This window comes from Mirounga leonina, unplaced genomic scaffold, assembly GCF_011800145.1.
Source record: "Mirounga leonina isolate KUSES-001 unplaced genomic scaffold, KU_Mleo_1.0 Mir_125, whole genome shotgun sequence".
Classification (NCBI taxonomy): domain Eukaryota; kingdom Metazoa; phylum Chordata; class Mammalia; order Carnivora; family Phocidae; genus Mirounga; species Mirounga leonina.
Window position 1 is genome coordinate 11,334,098 of NW_023270305.1, and position 22,932 is coordinate 11,357,029.

Consider the following 22,932-nt stretch of genomic DNA (forward strand, 5'->3'; position numbering starts at 1 on the left):
GCTAAAATGCTTTGTTCTTGTTTGAGACTGGATATTTAAAGGAATCAATTTCAGTTATCTCAAAACTATGTCTGTAGGTAAGAAAAATGAGCCTTTCACGGATAATCCCAGCGGACTGGGATGATGCTATATTACTTACTCTACCTCCTTTGGTTACTTCACACACCTCTTGTCCTTGTTTTCTCTTTTGTCCACCTCTTCCTGGAAATCTTCGTCACGGTTCTAGCCTTGCTGTACATTTGTCTTTCTACAAGTTTGACCAATTCCCCGCTAACCCCCAATGGCTCCGAAACCCTGTCTCCAGCCTCCAGCTTTCTAGTAAATGACCTTCATCCTGACGTTCTCCCACATCAGATTCTGGATATCCAAAAACAAAATCCTCCACTTGCCTTGCACACGTGCATCCCCTTCTGCACTCCGCAGCCATACCAGCCCCCAGTCCTGTGAGTTGGCTTTGCCCATTGACTACTCATATCTGCCTCCTTCCTATCTCCTCTGCCACGTCAGACCCTCATCGGTTCCTCCCCAGGCTACTTGCGTCTGTGTCCCCAGTGATCTCCCTGTTTCCAGTTGTCCATCCTCCAATCTGTCTCCCTCATGCCTGCCCCCTTACCCCCTGATCCTGCACACCTTCTCCCCAAGGGCCTTTGTTCACACTTGCCCAGTACAGTAGCCACCAGCCAGATGTAGTATTTAAATTAATCAAAATTATAGAGAGATCTTCCTCAACATACAGCAGGGTTACATCTTGACAAATGCATCGTAAGTTGAAAATCTCGTTAGGTCGAAAAGGCATTTGCTACACCTAACCTACTAAACATCGTAGCTTAGCCCAGCCTACCTTACACGTGCTCAGAACACTTCCATTAGCCTACGGTTGGACAAAATCATCTAACACAAAGCCTGTTGTAGAGTAAAGTGTTGCATATCTTATGTCACTTACCGAATGCTGTACTGAGAGTAAAAAACAGCACGGCTGTCTGTGTATTGGTTGTTTACCCTCGTGGTCGAGTGGCTGACTGGGAGCTGTGGTGGCTGCCCCTGCCCAGCATCACGGGACAATATCTGCATCTCGCTGGCCTGGGGAAAGATCCAAATTCAGAATTTAAAGTATGTTATTTTTCAGTAACGTGTATCACTTTCGCAACATCGTAAAGTCAACACATCGTAAATTGAACCATCCTAAATCAGCAACAGTCTGGAAAATTAAAAATTCAGTGCCTCGGTCACATTAGCCAGTTTTGGAGGACTCAGCAGCCACGTGTGACTGGAGGCTAGCATACTGGATCGCACAGATTATAGAACATCCCTATGATTGCAGAAAATTCTGTTTGGGCAGTGCTGGCCCACACTGTTCTTTCATCTTGGGCATCTTTCTTTTCCCTCTCCCTCCCTCTGAATCCTTCCTGTTTCCCAGAGAGGCACAAAGAAATTTCCTTCCATCCCATACTTCCTCTTAAGCGGCACAGAACTTAGTTCTTCTGATAATGTATTAGAACATACTAGAACTCTTGTGATTGCAGCAGACAGGAACCTAGCCCAGGCTAATTTAAGCAAAAAAGAGCATGTGTTAGCTCTTGTAACTGAAAGTTTCAGCAACAGCTTCCGACATAGCTAGACCCAAGAGTTCCTAGAATATCAGAACTCTTGTCGGGCTCCCATCTCTGCTTCCCTCTCTGGCTGGCTTCATTCTCTGCTCTGCAGATTGCTTCCTCCTCACAATCAGGGAAGATGGCCAGGAGCAGCTCCAGCTTACAACACCCATACAGTTCATGATCTGAGGGAAGAGAGACCTTTGTTTTCTGAGTTCTTGCACCCAATCTAAGGGATTTGGGTCTGTCTGGGCCAAGAACCTTGAATGAGTAATTATGGCCAGGGGGATAGAGCCCACTGATTTGCTTGGCCTGGTCATGTGCTCCCCCCAGGGGTGGGTCAGAACACCAGAAACCTGTCTAATGGGCCACGTGCACATGGGAAGCAGTAATTTCTATTATCAGATGAGGCAGGAATGGATATCAGACAACACAAACTTTACTGCTGAATTCCGCTCAGACCTTTCTCACTCTACAGTAATCTTCCTGATGCCTGGCAAAGTACCTGAATAGTTGATGCATTAATGGGTGGAGAAATGAATCAATGAGTGGGTGAATGCTTGGGTGGATGAGGGGAGGGACGAATGGATGGACAGAAGGAAGGGAACCCATAGGCCTAGGTAACACTGTGGGGTGCTGTAGGGAAGGCAAGGGGAGAGAACCAGGTCTCAGTACTCAAGGAGCCTGCGTGCACGCTAGGCAGAAATACCACTTACTGTCTGATGGTCTCTGATCCCCTTAAGGATTGGCCCAGCCCTGCCAGATGGTGGCCCCCTTGGGCGAGCCCTCTGACCGACTCCTCTCTGCTGCCCCTCACAGCCCCTGGCACGGTGCTGAGTGCCGGCCAGAGCTGGCTGGTGGGCTGGGAGCCTGGCAGCAGTTCCATGTGCCTTCTGTTGTAGTAGGACAGTAAGACAAGCTGACCAGCATGCAGGGTGATTCCCGGCATCTGAGGCAGCTACTCTCCCTGGATTCCTGGTCTCAGACACAGTATGTTCACCATTCTTACTCAAGCCCCTCACAGTTGAAAGCATGGGGTTTTTTTTCCGAGTCCAAGCCAAAAACCCACACAATCGGTGCTCCCGGCGGACAGCAGCAGGGCTGGTGCCTTCTTCTTGTGCAAGAGGATGTGTGGGCTTTTGGCCCAACGTCTAGCTCCCAGGAACCAGTAGGTGTGCCTTCCATCCAGGAGCTCTTGTTTTTGGCCGTGGCCACGGCGGCACGGCTGCTGGAACTGTCTAGTAGATGGAAGGATTAATCCTGGGAAGGATTAATTGGCACTCCAGGGAGTGGTTGGAGGAGTCAGCCCGCGTGTTGTGTCCCCAGCGTTGGTGCGCCAGTGGCCTTGGGAAGCCGTGTTAATGAGAGTAAAGGGCTCACCCAGGCAACCAGGGTGGTGTGGTGCTTTGTTTTGTTCCGTTTTTCATTTCCATCTCTTTAATCTGTTGTTTAAAATAGCCCCTCGAAATTTGGCAATCATATTTCTCCCTGGCAAGTTTGTGCTTTTCCCATCCTTTTCTTCCATCGGATCTTCTTCTGTGCACATGTTCATTAAGGAGCAGAAATTCATGAGACGTCTAGAGGACTTATCCCAGCCTCCACAGGGCCGCCTGTCTGGAACTGCACGCTCAGGACACTCCCGCCTCAGAGAGGGCCCACCTGAGCGGGGATTAGCCCTCGGCCCGAACCAGGTCTATTGCGGGAGGCGCTCCCCCTCTGCCCATTTCTTGTTCTGTTTCCAGATGGCACATGCACTCAGGGGCAGCCCGCTCTCAGGATCTGGCTATTTGGGGATTTGCTGAGTCTCCTGCTTTCTGGAGTTGACCTTTTCCATAAAGCACGTGCCATCCACAGAGCTTGTCAGGCATCTGAAGAAGACTATCTCCTGAGAGCCAGCATCCAACCTCTGCCCTTCCCACATTCACTCTCTACGACGGAGGCTGTGGGGGACCATCCCGCAGGGACAGTCCCCTGCCTGGCACCTCAGGGAGTCGGCCTTTGCATTGCTCAGCCCCGGGGAGCTGACCTGGAAGACAGGCTCAGCATGGCTGCCTTTCATCTGGGACACCCAAGGCAGGGAAATCAGGTCTTGCTAGCACGCAGCTCGTGCTTGGCTGGATCCAGGCTCTCAGTGACCTCAGGAAAGCCACTTTCAACTCTCTGAACCTCTGTTTTTCCACCTATAAAATTAAGATTGCGTTAATCATAGCAGTGTAACTGCTAAACAAGCAATCCCAAAATGTAGTGGCTTAGTCCAATAGAAGCTTGTTTCTTTTCCAACTCACAGGTTAAGGGGGGAGAGAGGTCACTGGGTCTGCTCTGTGACCCCCACAAGAACCAAATCTCCCTCCTTGGTGTGTCTCTGGCACCTGGGCCTTGTCCTCTCCTGCAGGGAACAGAGAGAGAGGGTGAAGAAGGTGTAGATCTGGAGGGACCCACGTGGCTTGCACACATTATTTGCACACTCTGGCAAGACCTAGTCATACAGCCCCAGCTAGAGCCACGCGGGACTGGGGAGTGTCGTCCCACTGTGGCCCCCAAGAAAGACACGGGGAAGAACTAGTGGCCTCTGCCAGAGGGACCACAATGAAGTGTCCCTCCCCAGGCTGCCCATGAGCGCCAAATGTCAAATGCAGATGATCTTCCAGCACGGTGCCTGGCCCCATAGACACGTAGTGTTATTTTTTTTCTCTTTACTGGTATTCCTTTGAGGTTTATGCAACTAGCAGGCCAAAGCAAGAAATTAAATATATGTCCCTCACCTCCGAAGCTACTTATTTCCTGGTTTCCTCACAGTGTAGCATTTCATTAGCCCTTCCAGATGGGGAAAGAGCAGACAGATTAAAAGTCAGATAGTGCCTAGAAGCCTGCTTCATCGGTTTTGGGGATGGCTGGAGCTTCAAAGCTATTTGGTATTTCCATTGCCGGAAGGCCTCCTCAGGAGCAGTTGTGTTTTAATAAATGGCTGCCTGAGTAATTTTCCTCGAAGGAATTGCATCGCAGATGTGTCTGCTCCTGGGGGAACGCTGGCTGCCCCCTCCCAGTGCTCCTGGGGCTGGGGCATTATGAACAAGATGCCCTCCAACGGCTCCCAGGGCTGGGGCATTATGAACAGGATGCTCGGGGCTGGAGGAGCCCATCAAGTCTACCCACCCCTACACCTGCCCGGCAGACTCACAGGGCTCGGGGTGGGGGGGGCCACTGGACAGGGACAGAGGGTGAAGCAGGGCTGGGCCATGTGGGGGTCTTCACCACAGTTCTAAAGGAGAAGTTTCATCCAGCCAGCCCGAACTGGCCCTTCTTCATGGCCAGAGGCAGAAGGAACCACTTCAAGACTCGGGACAGATTCATGCCCTTAACATACCTTGAGTGACACTGCCCACCCATTAGGTGTGGGCAGCCTGGGGGGTGGGTCAGTGTAGGAGGGGACAGCAGAAGTCCTCAATCCAGGATAGCTCAATCTTGGGGGGTGGGGGGATAGCACAAGCCCACGCTGACTTGGAGTTGTGGGATTCACGCATTCATTCACTCGTTCATCATTTACTGAGTGCTGACGAGAGGCCAGGCACTGTCTGAACCGAGATACAGCCGTGAACAGAACTGGTGGTTGAAGAGCGGTGACTAAGAGCCACACTGCCTGGGTGGGGATCCTGGTTCTGCCACCTCCGACCTGGATGATTTGGGCAAGTCGTTTGACCCGTGTGCACCTCCGATTCCTCATCAGGAAAATGGAGAGAGCCATCATCAACAGTGGAGTGTTTGGGGATTACATGAATCGATACTTATAAAGCACTACCTTTACAGAACTTGCATTTCAGCATGAGCAAGACAGAGAAATCTAAGTAAACTGTGTCGTCTGAGAGAAGGATTAAGAGCAATCAAAAAATAAAGCAAGGGAAGAGCCAGTCACTTTAAAATAAGATGATCGGAGAAAGTCACTGAGAAGGTAACATGGGGCAAGCAGAGGAAGCAGCAGGTACAAAGGTCCTGAGGTAGGAGGGGGCCTAAGCTGCTGGACAAGCTGCAAGGAGGACCGTGTACTAGGGCTGTGTTGTTGCAGGAGAGACAGAGAGAGAGGGAAGTGGGCACGAGGGCCTCATGGACCTTGTAAGGGTTTGGCTTTTTGACATGAGAACCATTGCAGGGATTTGGTTGAAGAGTGAGATGATCAGACTTGCATTTTATCAGAGTCACTCTGGCTGCTGCGTGAAGAATGCACTAAATGAGGGCACTAGATGAGGGAGATTCCAATAGAAACCCAGGTGAGAGATAATGGAGGCTCATGCCAGGGTGGTCAGGAGGGAGATGGAGAGAGATAGAGAGAGATAGAGAGAACAGCCATCCATCATGCAGTTGGACCTATATGAAGCATCAGGAGTTTGAGGTAAAGGTCTGCACGGCTGGGGCTGTCTGGGAGTCCAGGTCCAGAAATGAAGTGGAAAGAGCCCTGGCCTTAAAGCCAGAGCTAAGAGCAAGCACCTAATCTGGGAGCCTCAGTTCCCCGCCCCCCCATAAAATGGAGGCCATGCTAGGACTCACACAGCTTAAGTGACTTGCAGAGTGGCCCGTGTGCTGGAGGTGCTCAGTAAATGCTCCTTGCCTCTCCTCCCCACTGCCCCCCTTGTAGCTGGGTGAGGAACACTCAGCACAACAGAGAAGGGTCCTCAGGTCAGGAGGCCAATGCAAGCAAAAGCTCAGGTGTGAGGAGTGAGGCGGACACCACCTCATGCCCATGTAAGCAAAGGGTATTTGGCATCTCTGCTCTGACTTTGTGAAGAGTTCACCAGGCCCTTCCCATAGGGCCCCGGAGGCTGCGGGGTGGGCACTCCCTACCTGCTGCTCCTGGGGACAGTCATTTCCTGGGCAGCCAGGGAAGGGGCGCCAGGCCAGTCCTCTTCTCTGCCCTGGGTAACACTGAGCTCCTTTCATTCTGGTCCCGGAAGTCCACCCCGATGATGCCAGGCTGGCTTCTGACGCCAGAGTCCCCCAGGCCCAAGCAGGGACTCCCTTCCTACCCCTCCCCTCCATATCTAAGCCCAGACCTCTGTAGCATCCTTTGTTGGACCCCAGACATTGGGGTGTCAGCCCCGCTCTGAGTGCCTGCTGAAGGCTGGTCCCTTGTAAATGGGCTGCTTGTGCCTACAGCCTGGACTGGGCTGAGCTGAGAACAGATAGGCATCTCTCTCCCACTCCTGGGGCTGTTGCAGCTGAGATCTGGCCTGTAGATGGCTGTCCAGCACCCATTCAGTGACCCTGACTCTGTCATCCCCAGTTGTCCTCAGGCTGCCCATTCCCTTGTCCTTAGTAGACCCTGGAGCTGAGCTCTGTGCAGCCTGCGTCTACACAAATGTGACTGTGGGCCAAGGATATGACTGATGGCTGTAAGTAGGGTTTCCACCCAGGCAACCGGTGGGAAGGGGCCAATGCTGTGTGTTTTCAGAGCTTAGTGTGTGATCGGGGACACAGGACTCTGCAGAGCAAGGGCTAGAAGGCAGCATGGCCGAAGGATGAAGTAGCAGAGTAACCTGGCATCATCAGGAAGGCTTCCTGGAGGAGGCAAATACTGAACCAGAGAAGGATTGAATTATCTGTAGCAGGATGTTAAATTAGACTGTTCCTGTTTTCTTGGAGACTCAGACAAGGTTCAAGGCTGAGCATGAAAGGTGCCCAGTATCGCCACATTAAAAATAGGAACTAGATAGCCCCAGGCCCCCTCTATCCCTCCGCCAGCCCCTAAATTAGGAAGGTCTTAAGATTGCAGGAGAGAACACCCCTGAGCAGAGTTGTGCAGGGAGGGGTGCTGAGGCTTTTCCCTTCCTCCTGGGGAGGTGACCCCTCCACCCCCTCCACCCCCCCACCCTGACATCAACTCAAGACAATCTCCCTGGTGCTTCCCCGAGCCTGGAGCACTGGGGAGGGTATGACTTGGGTTCCCTCAAGCTGGGAGCACTGAGACTGTGCCTGACTCTGCAGGACCAGAGTTGACCTTGACCATAATCGAGTCAAGGTAATGTCATGGTCATGCTTCCAGAGTGAACACTGCACAAGGGAGCCAGACAGGAGCCATCTTGGAAGACCCCACCCCAGAGGACAGCCTGCAGGGTGCTGGTTATTGGTGCTCTGCAGGAAGCACACTCACACAGCACAGAGGCCACCATAGGGCCACAGGCAAAAGAACCACCTCTGCAGGTGGGTGGTGCTCCAGTAAGAATAACAGAAGTCGTACCCAAAAGTGCGCCCTCTCCCCACCCCCACCAAATAAAGCTGTTTGGGTCCAACAGAGTAGATGTAAAGGAAGGAAGTGGGAGAAAAAGAAATCTGTTTGCTGTTGCTATCCCACTGAGTTCAGCCTGTTTAACAAACCTGCTACATACACATCTATCATTTCGTGGGATCTAGAATGAGAAGAGAGCCATGCTGGGTGCCAGAGGAGGCCTGGGTTGGCTATCCCTGCTGTCTGGGTGCGCTGGGAGGGCTTCTGGGAAGAGGTGGCACAGAGTACAGGTGGAGATACTCCATAGGAGAAGAGAAAGGTCTGAAGATGCTTGTGCATGGTCACGTCCTTCTCGCTCACACCCCTGCCCTCGGGACAGTTCGGCTCAGTAAACGTCGGAGGGGCCCCTGCCATATGCCCAGCCTGGCAATGAGACGAGGAGGAGGTAGGCTCTGCCTTAGCATGGATCCTAGGGAAGGACAGCCTGGCACAGGGCCCCAGCTGACCAGCAGGGAGTGTGCAGCATGAGTGAAAAGCACACGTTATAGTTTAAGCCCCTGAGATTTGGGGCCATCATCGTAGCATAACCCACCTATCCAGGCCGATGAGACCGTAATTTCTTTTAAAGTGGCCCAAATAGAAAATGGACCCTGAGAGAATCTTCTCTGAGCCATGTGACCCTTCTTTTGTTGGAGTCCCCCTTGCCCTGGAAATGCCAGCTCTGGATTCTAGTTCCATCCCTACCCTACCGCTCTGTGCCTCAGTCCCACTGTCGTCAAAGGGGTTGGCCGTCCCCAGAACTTCTGGGAGAGTTTAGCACAGTGGGAATGGGGAAGTCTTCAGGGACCTGGGAGTTAGGAGACAGCCGGCGGGCATCCTGTATTCATTGGCTTCCCAGCTTTGGGCCCTGGGGATCACAGTGAAGGGCAAAACCAGAGTCAGGTGCAGGACCAAACCCAGGACAGTCCTGGGGGAGGCCCCAGGGGGCACATGGTGGTCCTTGCTGCTGGTGCACCTGGGGCCAGTGGTCCCACACTGCCCAACAGGGGTGGAGGTGGCAGCCTGGAAGCCAAGTATCCCTGCTTGGTTAATCTAAAAATAAATAGAAAGGCAACAAAAATCTATGTTTCAATTACTGCACACAAGCTGTTCAAACAGCCAGCTCTGCACTAGAGATGTGAACTTGTCAACAGAGGCCGCCTCGTTTGCATGCTTGGGTGGTGATAAAACACACAACCTCGCAACGGGCTGCCCTCTGGTCTGGGTGGTTCTTTGTTTTGTTTTGTTTTTTTAATTACATTAAATTAAAAACACGGACATAGAATAAAGACGGTGAAAATCTGAAGCAAGTACATCAAGATAGGGTAGCAGCTGCCAAAACAAGGGCCAGAGAGGCTGTGAGGTCTGAGACAAGCCTGGCCCTTGGTAGAGAGGTCAGCAGGATCGCAGCCAAAACAAGGGCTAGGTGGTCAGGACCAGGGGCCCCCCCACACTCCTCCCCTCCCCTGCTGACCCCGGGAGGCAGTCCCAGTGAGCAGCGTGGGTTCTGGGTGCCTGTCCTCACCAGCCTTTGTGATCTCACACAGAGCCAGGCATGAGGAGGAGGGAGGTGGTCAGTATATCGGAAGCAGTTCGACAGGGAAAGGGCAGAACAACGTATTAACCCAACGGCTTGCCTAGGGGGTTGCTTGGGAGGGAAAAGGAGGCACAGAATCCTGATTCCTAGAAGCAGGGATGATCGGCTACTTGGTGGTTTCCCAGGAAGATATTCTGGATAAGCAGAAGGTCCCCCGGGTCCCACCAGAGGTGGAGAAGAGGAAGCGGTGTGCTTGCCCGAGAAGGTTCCACAAGGTTGTCGGTCCCATATGCGCTCTGGACAGGGATTGTAATGTCCCCAGCCCTCTGAGCAATCCCACAGTCATCAGACACTACTTACTCAGGGAAATAAAAGCGTGGTGGAGTCTCTACCAAGGAAGATAATATCCTGTCACAGGCAGTATGATCTGCCGGCCATGTGACGGCCGTTCCCTAATGTTTCCAAATAGACTTTTGAATAGACTCTTGTCTAGAAGAAAGCAAATTGCAAGAGCATTTTTGGCAGCCAAATAGAGAGTGCATCAGTCTTTCTTCTCTGCAACTCTTGCTGCTGGGTCTGGCTCCAGGCACCGAGTGGGATTTATTCATCAGCTCGGGTCACTGATGAACACCATTTGCTGTGAAGAGAGATCTCGTTGAATTAGTCAATTCTGCGAGATTTGGAATAATCAGGCATGCCTGAGAGGCAGCCTGCGAGACAGCAGAAGGCCCGCTTGGAGAAGGGAGGTGATGGCAAAGTCTAGCTCCCAGTGCTGCAGTCGTGTGTTTGCAGGGCCGTGGGAAAGCGGGCTCCAGATTTCAGTGATTCTGCTCCCCGTGGAGCCCCCAAGAACAAGGAGTCAGAGGAGCAAAGATGGCTCCCGGTAACGGTAACTGTGGCTAATCCCCCTCTAAACGATCAAACGGTGCCCACCATGGCAGCCTCATCGATCCTGATGTTTACGAGCCCCTAATTTATACACGCCTCCCTTCCTCCCCCAGTTTATGCTGATATTATGTTGCCAACTGTCATTTCCAATATCTTTTTTATTTTTCATTATCACCATTATAATGATTTACAGGAGTAGCAATAGCACAAATGCCTAGTCAATTAGTCCCATGAGAAAAGTCTCTGAATCATGTGCGCCTCTTCGAAAAAAAAAATCACTACATCAAAACCCACAGCCAGATTTCTCGAAACAAAGTTGCACATGGGAAGGGAGGGAATTGAGAGGCTTGTTCTTTTAATATTGTTCATCTAAAACGGGCACTGGATACCACCTTCCCAAGGCAGAGAGATTGCTTTTTGCGTGAGCAATTGTGCCCAGAAAAGGAATCCGTGGCATTTTTCCTGAAACCTATCATCAGAGAAGCATTTTGAAACATTTGTCTTTTTAGGTCATGTATTAAGCCCTGTAATTATGGAATATGACTTTTCCCCAAAATACTTCTGCCCCCCAGCGCCTTCCGAGGACCATGGTGCAGTGGTGAGTGTTGCCGAGTGTCAGGAGGCCTGGGTCCTAGGGCCGACTCCGGTCCTGCTAAGAGGCAGATCTTAGGCTGGCATGTCTGGGGCCGTAACCGTCTGCCGCCCCCCCTCCCCCGGGTATACTGTGCAAAAGGCAGATTCCTACTCAGTAGTGCTGGGACAGTGCCTGCGATTCTGCACCCTAACAAGCTTCTAGGGTGATGCTGCAGACCACAGACCACGCTGTGGGTTAGGGGGCACACACCACTACCCCAGCCCCGGTCTTCTGTTTTCTTCTTCCTCACCTATGAAATGCGAGTGTCAGGTGCATCCCAGCCTGCACCACTGGGATGTCGTGAGAAGCAAATGATGTGGTGGCTTGCAAAGAACCTAGTGAAGGATAAGAACGGCGAGCCTATAGGCCATATAGTTGTTGCTGTGACCACTGCCGGACCTTTATGCCAGGGCGTCCTCCCTGCCCTCCCCTGAGGCCAGTCCACCCACTGGTCTAGGGTCTGCTGGGTTGTGTCTCCCCCAAAGCTTTGGATGGGCCAAGACCTGGGAAATAAAGCAGGTGCCCAGTCTTCCTTTAAAGATAAAGATGACACCCTAAAGCCTCCTGTTACAGAGATTGATGCCCCCCCTGGGGGGAGGAAGCAGAGGTCAGAGGTCTAATCTGAGTTGTCATATCCCTGACTCTTTCTCCCCTGCAGCGCTTGGTAGAGGCTGCTTGTGGGTCCAGACCTTGGAGCTGTAGCAGGTCTTGATGGAACCTGCCAGCAACTAAGCCAGAGGGCTGGGATGAGCCACTCCGGCCTGGCACCTGGGCTGGGTACTCTCCACCCTTGCCCTGCTGAGTGAGTGACTGATGGTGGTGGTGGGAGGGTAGGGTTCACACGAGGACCCTCATGGCTGGGCGAGGTAAGGTAGAAGGGAAAGCCCTTCCAGAGCAGAGGGGAAGTGTGACGATGACTGTGTCCAGCCCACTGGGGCTCTGGTATTTTAAGAGAAAAAACTAACAATAAAATCACACCTCGGGTCACTCCTCCTACAGAGGACCAGGGAGAGGCTGCTGTTAGCCTGTGAATGTTCCAGAACTTCCTTGGCATCTGAGCAGATCCAAAGGATTTGAAACAGGGCTTGGACCCAGGCTGCCACCTTGGTGTGCACCCACTAGCCACACATTTCATATCGCCCTGGAGGTGCTCAACACCTGCACATCCCTGAGCAATACCTCTCTCCCTCAAGGGCAGCGCCAGGACCGGGGTGAGGAGGGTGAGGTAAACGTGAGGAGGCCTCACTTTCAGGGCTGAGCAAGTGCGGGGTGGGCCCTGACACGGTCCTTCTTGCATTTTTCACTCCCAGGCCCCTCTCGCCTCACCTAGTCTCCACCCCGAGGAATGTTCTGAGCTGGGAAGGACTTGCCACTTTGATCCAGGTGCCCACCCTGTGCCCAGACAGCCCCAGGGAGGATGGGGGGGGGCACAGCCTTGCAGGAGCAGCAATCACGTGGGAGGCAGAACAGGCCAGCCCATCGCTGGGTCATCGGCCTGCCTCTGTGAACTCCAAGAGGAGAGGGCTGGGCAGAGAGTGCCTCCTACAGCCTCAGCCAGAGGCAAGTCTTCTGAGTTAGTGGGGGCTTGGCAGGGCTGGGGGTCAGTGGGAGCTGAAGCAACCCCAGGAAACGGGCATGCCCGAGGCGCACCCCAGCTCCCGCCAGCATCGTGCCAAGTCGTGGCCAGGCCGGCTTCTCCAGAAGCACCTGGAGTTTTCCTTTGTGTTGCATTTGCCAAGATGCTCTTTTGGCTGCTATTTATTATTTTGCTTCAGAAGAAAAGCTAAAAGATGCAGAGAGGGAAAAGAAAATAAGAAAGATGGGCACGGCCTGTTCCAACCGACTTGGCAGCACGTCTCCCCCAAATGAGGCAATCATACATTTTCCAATCGGGCTGGACAGGCCGTGGCTCATTCCTCAGCTCCCTGTCTGGAGGCAGTGCGGGCTCCCCTACCTTCTGTGGATTAATCACACCTTCAGGGCCCTCAGAGCCGGCGTCCTCTCCTGCACGTGCCTTCATGACATGAACGAGGAGAGGGTCATTAGCCACCTGGGCTCCTGGGTACGGCATGTGCACACGGGCATGTCAATATGTGTAGCCACGACCGGCCTCCAGAGCGCATCGCGGGTGTCCCCGGGCACAGAACGCCGTCGTCCTGATGTGTGTTCAGGTGTGCACGGTGTGCCTGTCCATGTGGCCAGCGCTGTGGGCTCCTAGACAGTGGCCCCCATGGCCCAACCTGGCACAAATAACACTGACGACTATGGCTCACACCACTCTGAATTATTTACTCATGAATTATTCATGTGGAGGCGAATCTCTGGGACAGGGTTGCTGATCTGGGACCCAGCAAGTGTCCAGGAGACTGAATTACAGAAACACAGCCGAGGCACTGGGGCAGAGCCTGGGTGTCAGCTGAGTCCCCTCCTCCAGGCCATCCTCAGGCCCCAGTTGGCCCAGGCCTTCCATAAACCTGGGCCTGAGTCTGTCACAGCACCCTGAGCTATTGGGAGAAGGCGATCCGACAAGGCAGGCCCTAGGGTTCCTGATCCAAGATCCCCCTGGTCACAGGTTTCAGCTGAAGATGACCTTAGTCCCACCCAAGTCTGTTCTCTCCCAGAAGGCAGAGCACCCTACAGGGTCCCATCCACCTAGCATGGGGGTCTTGGGGAATCCATGGCTGTGTGTTTCAGACACTAGACCACACACAACTTCATAGTTGGCTGTCTCCTTTGTCCTCATCCTGGAAAACTGGCTCCTGTTGGCCTACCTTTGTCCACCCTATAACTTTAAGGGTCTGATCATTGCCCACTGATAGGGTTCTTCGCCCCGTGCAGAGGGCTCACTGGAGTCAGGCTGGATTCTCTCGTGGTCCTGGGGGCAGTAGAGCTGTCCTTCCCTACTCTCCAGATGAACAACCTGAGGCAACCCTGAGTTTTCGGAGCTAGTAAGGGGTAGTGCTGGGGTTCACACTCAGCCCTCTTGACCCCTGACGCAGCTCTCTTTCCACTGCCTGGGGCCCCAGGTCTAAGTCCTGGAGCGGTCACTGAGAGTTCTGGGCCTGCAGAGCAGACAGGACAGTCTCAGCACCCAGACTCTGGCAGCCAGTGGAGTGTGGCTTCACCAGACAGGCAGGGAGTGTGGGCCCCTTTGCAGAGAGGCTCCGAAACCCAACAACTCAATGACCAGGCTGAGCGGTGGCCAGAGAGGTGCCCGAACACCTGGGGCCTGGTTGGGTTTTGGGATCTGACTGGAGCAGGAACAGAAGAGGGTCCAGCTCTGTAGGGTTTCCAGAGCCTGAACTGGGCCTTAAACCAGGCACTTACTGGGGTGGAGCCCCTATTTCCTGGCAGGGAAGGATGCATAAGGTAGACTCCATAGCCCCAGACTATTTCTTATAGGACTCCAAAGTACCGACGAAAAAGATGTTCATTTCACGTTACCTTTTCTATCGTTCTAGAGGTAATCCAAGCATGTTTTAGAAAATGTAAAAACAAAATAAACAACACCTAACACTTTGGATCAAATTCTTCGACAGTTTCTTCTAAGCAGGAGACGGCTCTTTTTCAGAGGGTGTGCAAAACCGAAAAAAGGGAAGCTGTGGTTCAGAGTAGAGGCCGGGCATGATTCAGATCTGGGTATCAGAAGTGCAGAAAGGGGAGCGACTGGGAGCTCAGGGATCTAGAGACAGGTGGTGGGCGAAGGTTCGGGACTGGAGCTAGAAGTACACCCAACACTCAGAGGGATGTCTCTTGCCCAGACTCCCCTCCGTCCCTCAGTGAAGGGCCCCATGCCAAGCTCTGCCGGCTCGCCAGCAGCCTGCCAGGAAGAGGTGCTCACCCCGACAAGGAAGCACATCTGTGTGTTTTGTCTGTAATTGCTTGACCAGTCTTGTCTGAGGCGCCCTGTCCATGTGGGGCCTCCTCCCGCCCCGACGAGCCCTTCCTGCGGCCTCCCCCCCACCACTCTGGGCGCACGTGTGGGCACATGGGACCTTTTGGACACGCTGGCTCCATGCCCAGCAGGAAATACTGAAGTTGCCACACCCCAGGTAAACTGTGCAACACATTTCTTTCATTCCGTTTGAAAGGGGGAATTAAATTGAGGAATGAAGGCGAACCCAAACCTGGCATTCAAAGAGTTGACCTTTGTTCTGAATACACTTGAAGAGGCTCAAACCTGACTGTGTGGCCTCCAGGCTGCCTGAGTCCCCTCTGGCTCCTCGCTAGCGTGGTACGCAGCCTTGAAGAGATGAGCAGCGGGGCCAGGGGGCGGGGGGCAGGAGGTGTGGGCTGCTGGGACCATGGGTGCCGTGGAGCCACATTGTGCTGCAGAAGACTGTCCCCGAGGCAGCGAGCTGACAGGCTCTACGGCCGTGGGAGGCGTCCTTGGGGTTAAGGAGGCCCCATTGACCTGCTTCCAAGCATGCTGTGCCCACCCGTGGGCACATCTCAACAAGTCTGCCCTTCTCATCTCCATCTTCACCAGCTGGAAGGAGATGATTTCCTTGACAATATGTGAAGTTGGGTTGTTTTGTGGGAATGTAAGTGCTGACTTAGGGTATCAGTCGGGCTAGGCCAGGCTTCAGTAACAAATAACCTCGCAATCTCAGTGTCTTAACACGATGAAGATTTATGTCCCAATCATGCCAAGTCCAACGCTGGTGGGGCAACCCTCTTGCACCTCCAAGGTTACCATGGCAGGTGAAGGGAGCTAAGGTTAATAGAAGATGCTCTTAAAGGGCCAGATCTGGGAATGTTCTCCATCTCCTCCCCACTCATTCTAGTTGCCTGAATTCAGATGTGTGATTCCCAACCTAAGTGCAAGGGAGGCAGCAGGGAGGTCTTCCTGGGTGGTTGGAGAGAGGTCACAGTGTGGTGAACTTTGTGACATCATCTCTGCCATACTTAGGATCCAACCTAGGAAAACTGCCCTGAGGTGCTAATCATTAGGAAGAGCCTTGCAGGTGAATCTTGGGAAACAGGAGCCTAAGCTTTGGGGTCCAGCTAACCCTGGACATGCAGAGATTCTGTTCTCCTTCGGAGCCATCCTTGGAGGCTCCAGGTCTGACCTACCAGGAAGATAAGACATTTCCTTACCCTAGTACCTACATGGAATTTCCAGGTAGAAGACTCAAGTTTTTTGTGTCTGAGCTTCTCCCTTCACACAAACATGTTTGTCTCTTCTGGAAACATTCAGCAATTAAGAAGAAATAAACATTTGTTTATTCATTCAGCAAATGTGTACTGAATACCCTTCTATCCCGGACACTGTGTTAGGTGCTAAGGTCACAAAGACAATAAGCCAGGGACTGTTCTCAAGGTAGCAAATATACCACAGCCATTGATGCTGGGATGGGGTGCTGGGGGCCAGGTGTCCAGGGGGATAGATGGGGGACCCTCTTGCCTAATCCAGAGGAGGTGGGTCCATGCAGTCTCCTAGAAGAGTCAGTGCCTGAGCTGAGTCATAACAGACATGCAGAGCTTGGCCGTGGAAAGAGTGGGAATCCATTCCTGGCAAAGGAGCAACAGGGGCTTGAACCCCAAGCTGAGAGAGGGCACGACGCCTTCAGAAACTGTAAGGTGTTTGGGATGGCCAGGCATTGCGTGAAGAGTGAATGGTGATGCTAGAATCCTCAGGTGTCTCCTGGGTCACACTGAGAATTCTGGACCTTATTCTGAAGGATAAGATTTAAAGCAGGAGAGTGAAGTATGGTGATCAGATTTGTGCTTTTAAAAAAAAATCACAAGGCGGGGGGCACCTGAGGGGCGCAGTCGGTTAAGCATATAACTCTTTGTTTCGGCTCAGGTTATGATCTCAGGGTCGTGAGATCGAGCCCTACATCAGGCTCCATGCTCAGCACGGAGTCAGCTTTAGACTCTCTCTCTCTCTGCCTCTCCTCCCACCCCCGCCAGTGCACACTCTCTCTTTCTCTCTCTCTCAAATAAATAAATAAATCTTTAAAAAATAAAAAAGTCACAAGGGCTGTTGGGTAGAGAATGGGTAAAAAGGGCAAGACTGGAGCAGGGAGATGTGGAAATAATCTATGTGGGACACAATGAGTCGGGGTGGTGGATGTGCAGAAGAAGGGGGGCAGATTTGAGAAGCAGCTGGGGCGACAGAATCAAAGACCGCACTGTTGAATATATGAATGGAGATGGGAAAATGGGCTTGCAGGGCAGACAGGACTTCCTGTCTGCTAGAGGGGATTCCTGGGAATGAGTGGGCAAAAGAACAATGAGTTAATTCTGGGACATCCGGTATTGAGGTACCTGTGGGGCAGCCAGTATTTCAGATGGTAGGTCAGGGGGTGTGGAGCTTGGGATGGACAGGGAGCTAGCATGTGGCCTTGAGGGCCATCAGGGAAAGAGGTGACAGCTGACGAGATTGTCCAAGGAGAGTGCATAGGGTGGGAAAAGAAGAGGAGGAAATAATGGATCCCTAAGGATGAGCTGAGAAAGAGTTGCTTGCCTAGGAGAACAAAACAAGGAGAGAGTGTGATGTCTCAGAAATCACAGAGAAGAAGTTTCGAGAAAGAGAGAGAGAGATCAACCATGCCAGATGTGAGAGAAGACAAGGCTTGAGTGTCCCATGGGATTTTACAAGCAGATCATTCGTGACCTCGGTGAGACCAACTCCCAAGGAGCAGCCAGAGCAAAAGCCCCATCAGAGCAAGTTGCAGCCTGGGCGGGAGGGAGAAAAGTGACGAGAGCTATTTAAACAACTCTCTCAAGAGAAGTCTGTGAGGGGGTGGCCAAAGGGGAATTCGTTTTTATTTTTTACTATATAATATTGAATCGATGAAAAAATAATGTGGCATTGTGTAAGCCGTGAAGCATAGTGATAAAAGAAACAAGGAGCCCCCCATCCACTTTAAGAGGCCACGGTCAGCTCTGCTTCGGTGTGCTCCTTGCGCCTGGTGGCAGGAGCGGTGCCAAGGGAGGGGACAGTGACTGCCAGGACCCGCCAACCACACAAGTAGGACGAGGTAGCAGGTCACGAGGGTGAGGCCCAAGCTTGGCTCAGTGGTGCTAGAAGTCGACAACTAGATCTGGTGTGCAAAAACCAGAGTAGGATCAGGATTGATAGAAATTTTTAAAATAGGTGGCCTGTCCACCCACTAGCCAGTAATTCCAGAGCCTGCCGCCATGACAGCTGGATTTGCAGGCTAGGAAAATGAGCCAGGAGCTACCCCGGACCTCCAGGAGCTCACACCCCAGACAGGAAGTGGTGGAAGAGTGGAAAAGAGTCAAAGAAAACTGAGCCTGAGCAGTGGCTGGAGCTGAGGATGTGATGTGCAGGACAGACCCCTCTCCAACCTGCCCGCTGTGTCTGGGCTCTACCATCCCTCTCCCCTCTGCCTCTCCGGCCGAGTCGGCCTCTCCTGTATCTTTACGTCCTTCATGACCAAGGGTGACATCAGACCTAGGCTATGTAAGAAGCTGGGGGAGTCTCTGTAATGCTGAGCAAATCCCAATCCTCATGATGCAGGGGGCCCTCAGTATCCTGGTGTGTCTAGGTCTCCATGACAACTCTGAGGGCCTTACGTTCGGATACTCAGGAAAGTCGCATGGGAGATGTCTGGTTCACAGGGAGCTTGGGGGTCTCTTGTGCCAGAGACTAAATCATAGGGTTATAAAGAACTTTTAACGTCCAGGGGCTTAAGATCTTCTCAGCCTGGAGTCCTACGTTGGGCTACAGTCTGAAGGTGAGAGATTCTGGCCGCCTTCTCCCTTCCTACGTCTCTGACCTCAGGGAAGTCACTTACTCTCAACCAGCAACTTGGTCCATAAACTGGGATGAGCAATGCCTGGCCAGCTCATGGGCTACTAGAAGGATACGATGAGGTTTACGTAAAAAGGCCTTGTCCACTAGGAAGGGAGGCTACAGATGTAGCTGTTCTCCCCATCATAGGGTTGAGGAGTTCCCAGGATCTTGCTCCCACGGTGGGGATGGTGGGATAAAATCCCAACCGCAGTCCTTACGAGCATATGCGCATTCTTCAGGGCAGCGTGGCACTGCAGAACAGAAAGCGTTACTCCTCAACGGACACTGGGTTCAAATCTTGTCTACTACACTTTTGCCACATGATCCCGGACAAACCATTTATCCCCCGCCGCCCCCACCCCCCAGTGACGTGGGGCTAATGATCCATGCATCGTGGGCTTGCTGTGAATATGAGATCAGCTATCAGCTATTGAAAGCCCTTTTTTGTACCCAGAGAAGGTGCTTACTAGATGCCGACAGGCGTTGCTGCCCTCCTGGCCTCCTACCAGGGCTGCCGTTGGTCTAAATCGCCTCCTCTCCACTCTGTGCCAGCAGGTCCGGCCTTGGTTTCCCTGTGAGGAGCAACCACGGCCCAGCAAGATGTCCCGGCACCACAGCCGCTTCGAAAGAGATTACCGGGTGGGCTGGGACCGCCGTGAGTGGAGTGCCAACGGGACGCATGGGACCACCAGCATCTGCAATGCCACGGCCGGGGCCGGTGGCGGCACGGCCAGCAGCCTCAGTGCCCGGCCCGGCCTCCTGCCACTGCCTGGGGTGCCCTCCCGGCTGCCCACGCCTGCCACGGCCCCGGCTCCCTGCACTACGGGCAGTGGCGAGGCCATCACCAGCCTCGTGGCCAGCTCGGCCTCCACCGTCACCACCAAGGTAAGCCTGGTGGCCTCTCTGAGCTGGAGCTGGGCGCCGGGGCCCCTCTTCCCCTGAAGGCCCGGGCCAGCTCCGCAGGCTCACAGCCTGGGCCCTGGCCACCCTGTTGCCCAGAGTACTGGCGTCCCTGGAGCTGGGCCGGCCAACCTTTGAAGGGTCACATGGTTTCATTTGCTGTCAAGTCTCTGTCTGCGACTACCTTGTAAGACAAGCCGGTCCTAGGCCACGTTGATTAAATGCGTGTAGGGACGGCAAACTCCAAGTTGGCCATAAAGATTCCCTAAATAGGTGACTTTAGACCACACAAGTCCTCCTCGGGCGCCAGTGACTTGGGTTTGCAAGAAGATAGTGACCAGCAGTAAGGCATAAATGGTCATAAATCTACTACTTATTAACTACTCTGCTGAGAATTCTCCCCCGCCTCACCCAACTGCATGAATCAGTACTTTTGCCCCCCACCTGTCAGCTGGGGATACTGCGACACACCAAGTCTGTGAGAGCTGGTCCAAGGCTGGACCTTCCTTGGCGACGCAGGCCTTGGGCCCCGGCAGTCCGCTTCGGGGCAATCGCTCTTTTCCGGAGGCGGCTCCAGCCTTGGGAGTGACAGCAGAAACCAGGCTGTGTTCCTAACAGAGAGACTGAAATGAAAAGGGTACGAAGGCTCTTAACTGGCTTCAGGCTGAGCTGGTCTCCCTCACGCCGCTCAGAGCTCCTCAGGGATGGGCCCACGTCGGGGGCAGGAAGCCCTGTTTATGACCATCCTGTTTCCTTGGCCGAGCAGGGGCTCTGCAGGCCACCTTTGCCTCTTTCAGCCATTCAGAGCAGCCTCCAGGAGCCCTCTCCAAGCCAGCATGTGCATGTGCGTGCGCGTGCGCGCGTGCATCTGTGTGTGTGTATGTCTAGTGTTTTCTTCCCTGCTTTCATAAAAGTTGTGGGAGAAGTTAAAGGCGGGGGAGGCCCGTTGAGGCCATTGTGAGGTGGCCGTGGTGTGAGAAAGCCACGCTCCAGGTGTGCTGAGCCTTTGTCTCCGTGATTTTCAAAACTCCCTTTCAGCCCTGCTTCCCATTAATACTGAGCGCTGCCGGCCCAGAGCCCAGCGGAGGCCCGAGACAATGGAGCTATTGGAGGCCAGCTCAGAGCACGCTGACATCTTGCTGCAGTGCCTTATTGATTTTATTTTCCTGTTATGAAAACACCTCCCCACTGAGGTGGGGAGGGAAGGAATGTCGGACGGGGGAGAGGAGATGGAGGGTTATTTGGGCACGACGCCCCCAGACCAGCCGATCGCATTTCTCTCCTGGGCGCCGATGCAGTGACCTCTGCCTGCTGGAGCCAGCCGGCCGCCCTGCCAGCTACATCTGGCAGCCGCTCAGGAAGGCCAGCTGTTGGCCATCTGGACAATGGCAGCTTCTGGAGCTGACCACTGGGGGCTCCAGGTCAGCAGAGAGAGAAACTGGACCTGGGAGCCCATTTGATGACTTCGGCCCTCTCTGGGTAGAGGCCTTTTTAGGGATGCTGTGGGGCTGCACCTGGGGCAGGGGTTTGGCCCTCCAGGCTGGGGTGCTGGATGACACTTGGCAGTGAGGACCCCTCACACAGGGCTGTCCTGCCCACACAGCTCCTGCTTTGCTCCCAAGCAGCTTGATATTCAGCGTCTCTCACTGGCAGGGCCCCAAACCATAGCACATGGGGGGAAAGGAGCCCAGCCTCTGATAGAAAACAGCATCCGGGGAGGACTGCCCTGGGGGGCTGGGAGGGGAGAGGGGGTGAAAGTTCATGCCTGTGGGACAGCCAGCTCCTTGGCACATGTCCCCTCTGTAACCATCTCCAGCCCAGCTCCAGACCTGCAGGAGCTGGTCCAATCAAACAAAGATGCCTGCTTCCACCCTGGATTTTTCGAGGTGCTCAAGAGAATGGGGTGTGCAGGGGAGAAGGGGGAGAGTAGCCAGCAGCAGCTTCTGTCCAGGACACTGTCATTGAATTTGGTCCGTGGTGCCTCTCTGTCATCTGGCCAAGCGGCGGTGCCCCCGCCTGACGCCTGTCCCCCAGCCTATTTGTCTAACCCCATGCCCGCACCACCTCAATTGAGAGGCAGGCCCAAACCAAGGTATCTGTGGTTTCCCTGGTCAACAAGCTGCATCTTTACTGAGTAGCCAAGGCCTAGCTCTGGCCCTCGGGGAACACACAGGTCAGGATATACCAGGTCTGTGACCTGAACAGTGTGACCAAATGACCTGAGAATATCTCTCCCATTGAGGTTCTTGGCAGAGGCAGGTTAGTGTTGTGGATGAAGACGGACTATGGGGCCAGCCTGCCTGGGTTTGGCTTCTGCCCTATCTCTTGCTAGCTGAACAACCCTGGACAAGTTAACCTAACCTCTCTGGGCCTCTCTTCTGCAAAATGGGAATAGGTAATAGTACCTGCCTCCCAGAGTTGTTGTGAGCATTGTGTGAGTTCAAACATATATACAGTGCTCAGAACATAGCCGAGCCTGGCACATGGTGGTTGTCACCCCTGCCACGTTGTCAATGTCACCCAGGAGAAGCCTAGGGGACAAGGGCATGCCGCTTCGGAGAAGAAGGATCATTTCTAACCTCACCAAGAGAAAAAGGTAAGTCTTTCGATGAGAAAGAGGAGCTAGGCCCCAAGCAGGTGGGGGAAGCAAATTGTGTTTCTGAGTGGTTAGAGCTCACGTCTGTGACATGGAAGCATGACATGACCAAGGTGACATCATGGCAGCAAGGGGAGCCAGAGGGAAGGCATCCCTTGATAACCATGAGTCTGCATCACCTAGTGAGCCTGATGATGGAGTGAAGGGATTTTAAAGCTTTTTCAACCACCGGACCCCTTCCTCCCAGGAAAGTGCAGTGTGTATACAGGGCCGAGACCCCACTCTGGTGGGAGGGGGTTGAGGGAGGGGGCTGCATGGGAGCCAGGAACAGAGCCACGTGTCCCTGCTACTCTGGAGTGTGGCAAGGGGGGCTTGAACACACTGGCCTGCCGTCCTCGGTGAAGGGTCTGGTGCCACATGTGGGCCAGTCCTGCCTGAGAACTCGGGCAAAGGTCCCCAAGGTGACTCTCAGGGACAAGTGTTAGTGCTGTCAGGCCTTAGCAACCCCCTGGGCTGGGCATGGAGCGGGGTGTCACAGCTCTCTGGGGGCTGGGGGCGACCACTGGCATCCTATGCCATCACCACCCATGCAGAGACAGCCCGCCCCTCTCCTGCCCCGAGTCCCATGAGCCTGGCCACCCGCTCACCCTCAGTACGGGGGCTGCTTCTGCCACGCCGTGGGGGACAGTCCCAGCTCCTCAGGGTAGGGAAGGCTGCCCAGGCTCCCTGAGGCTGGTGAGCGAGGTGATGACAATTCTTTCTGT

The 22,932-nt window shown here is 53.7% G+C and overlaps 1 protein-coding gene across 2 annotated transcripts in view; it reads left to right on the forward strand.

The window, feature by feature from the left end:
* KLHL29 (kelch like family member 29) overlaps nucleotides 1–22,932 on the forward strand; it is a 306,360-nt gene that overhangs the window by 142,346 nt on the left and 141,082 nt on the right. Inside the window, exon 3 of one of the 2 annotated variants that reach the window (XM_035000667.1) lies at nucleotides 19,225–19,557. In XM_035000667.1, coding sequence (XP_034856558.1) covers nucleotides 19,273–19,557 — 285 coding nt within the window. In that variant the 5' untranslated portion in view covers nucleotides 19,225–19,272. The remainder of the gene's footprint in view (nucleotides 1–19,224; nucleotides 19,558–22,932) is intronic. The other variant, XM_035000666.1, reaches the window with a different exon arrangement.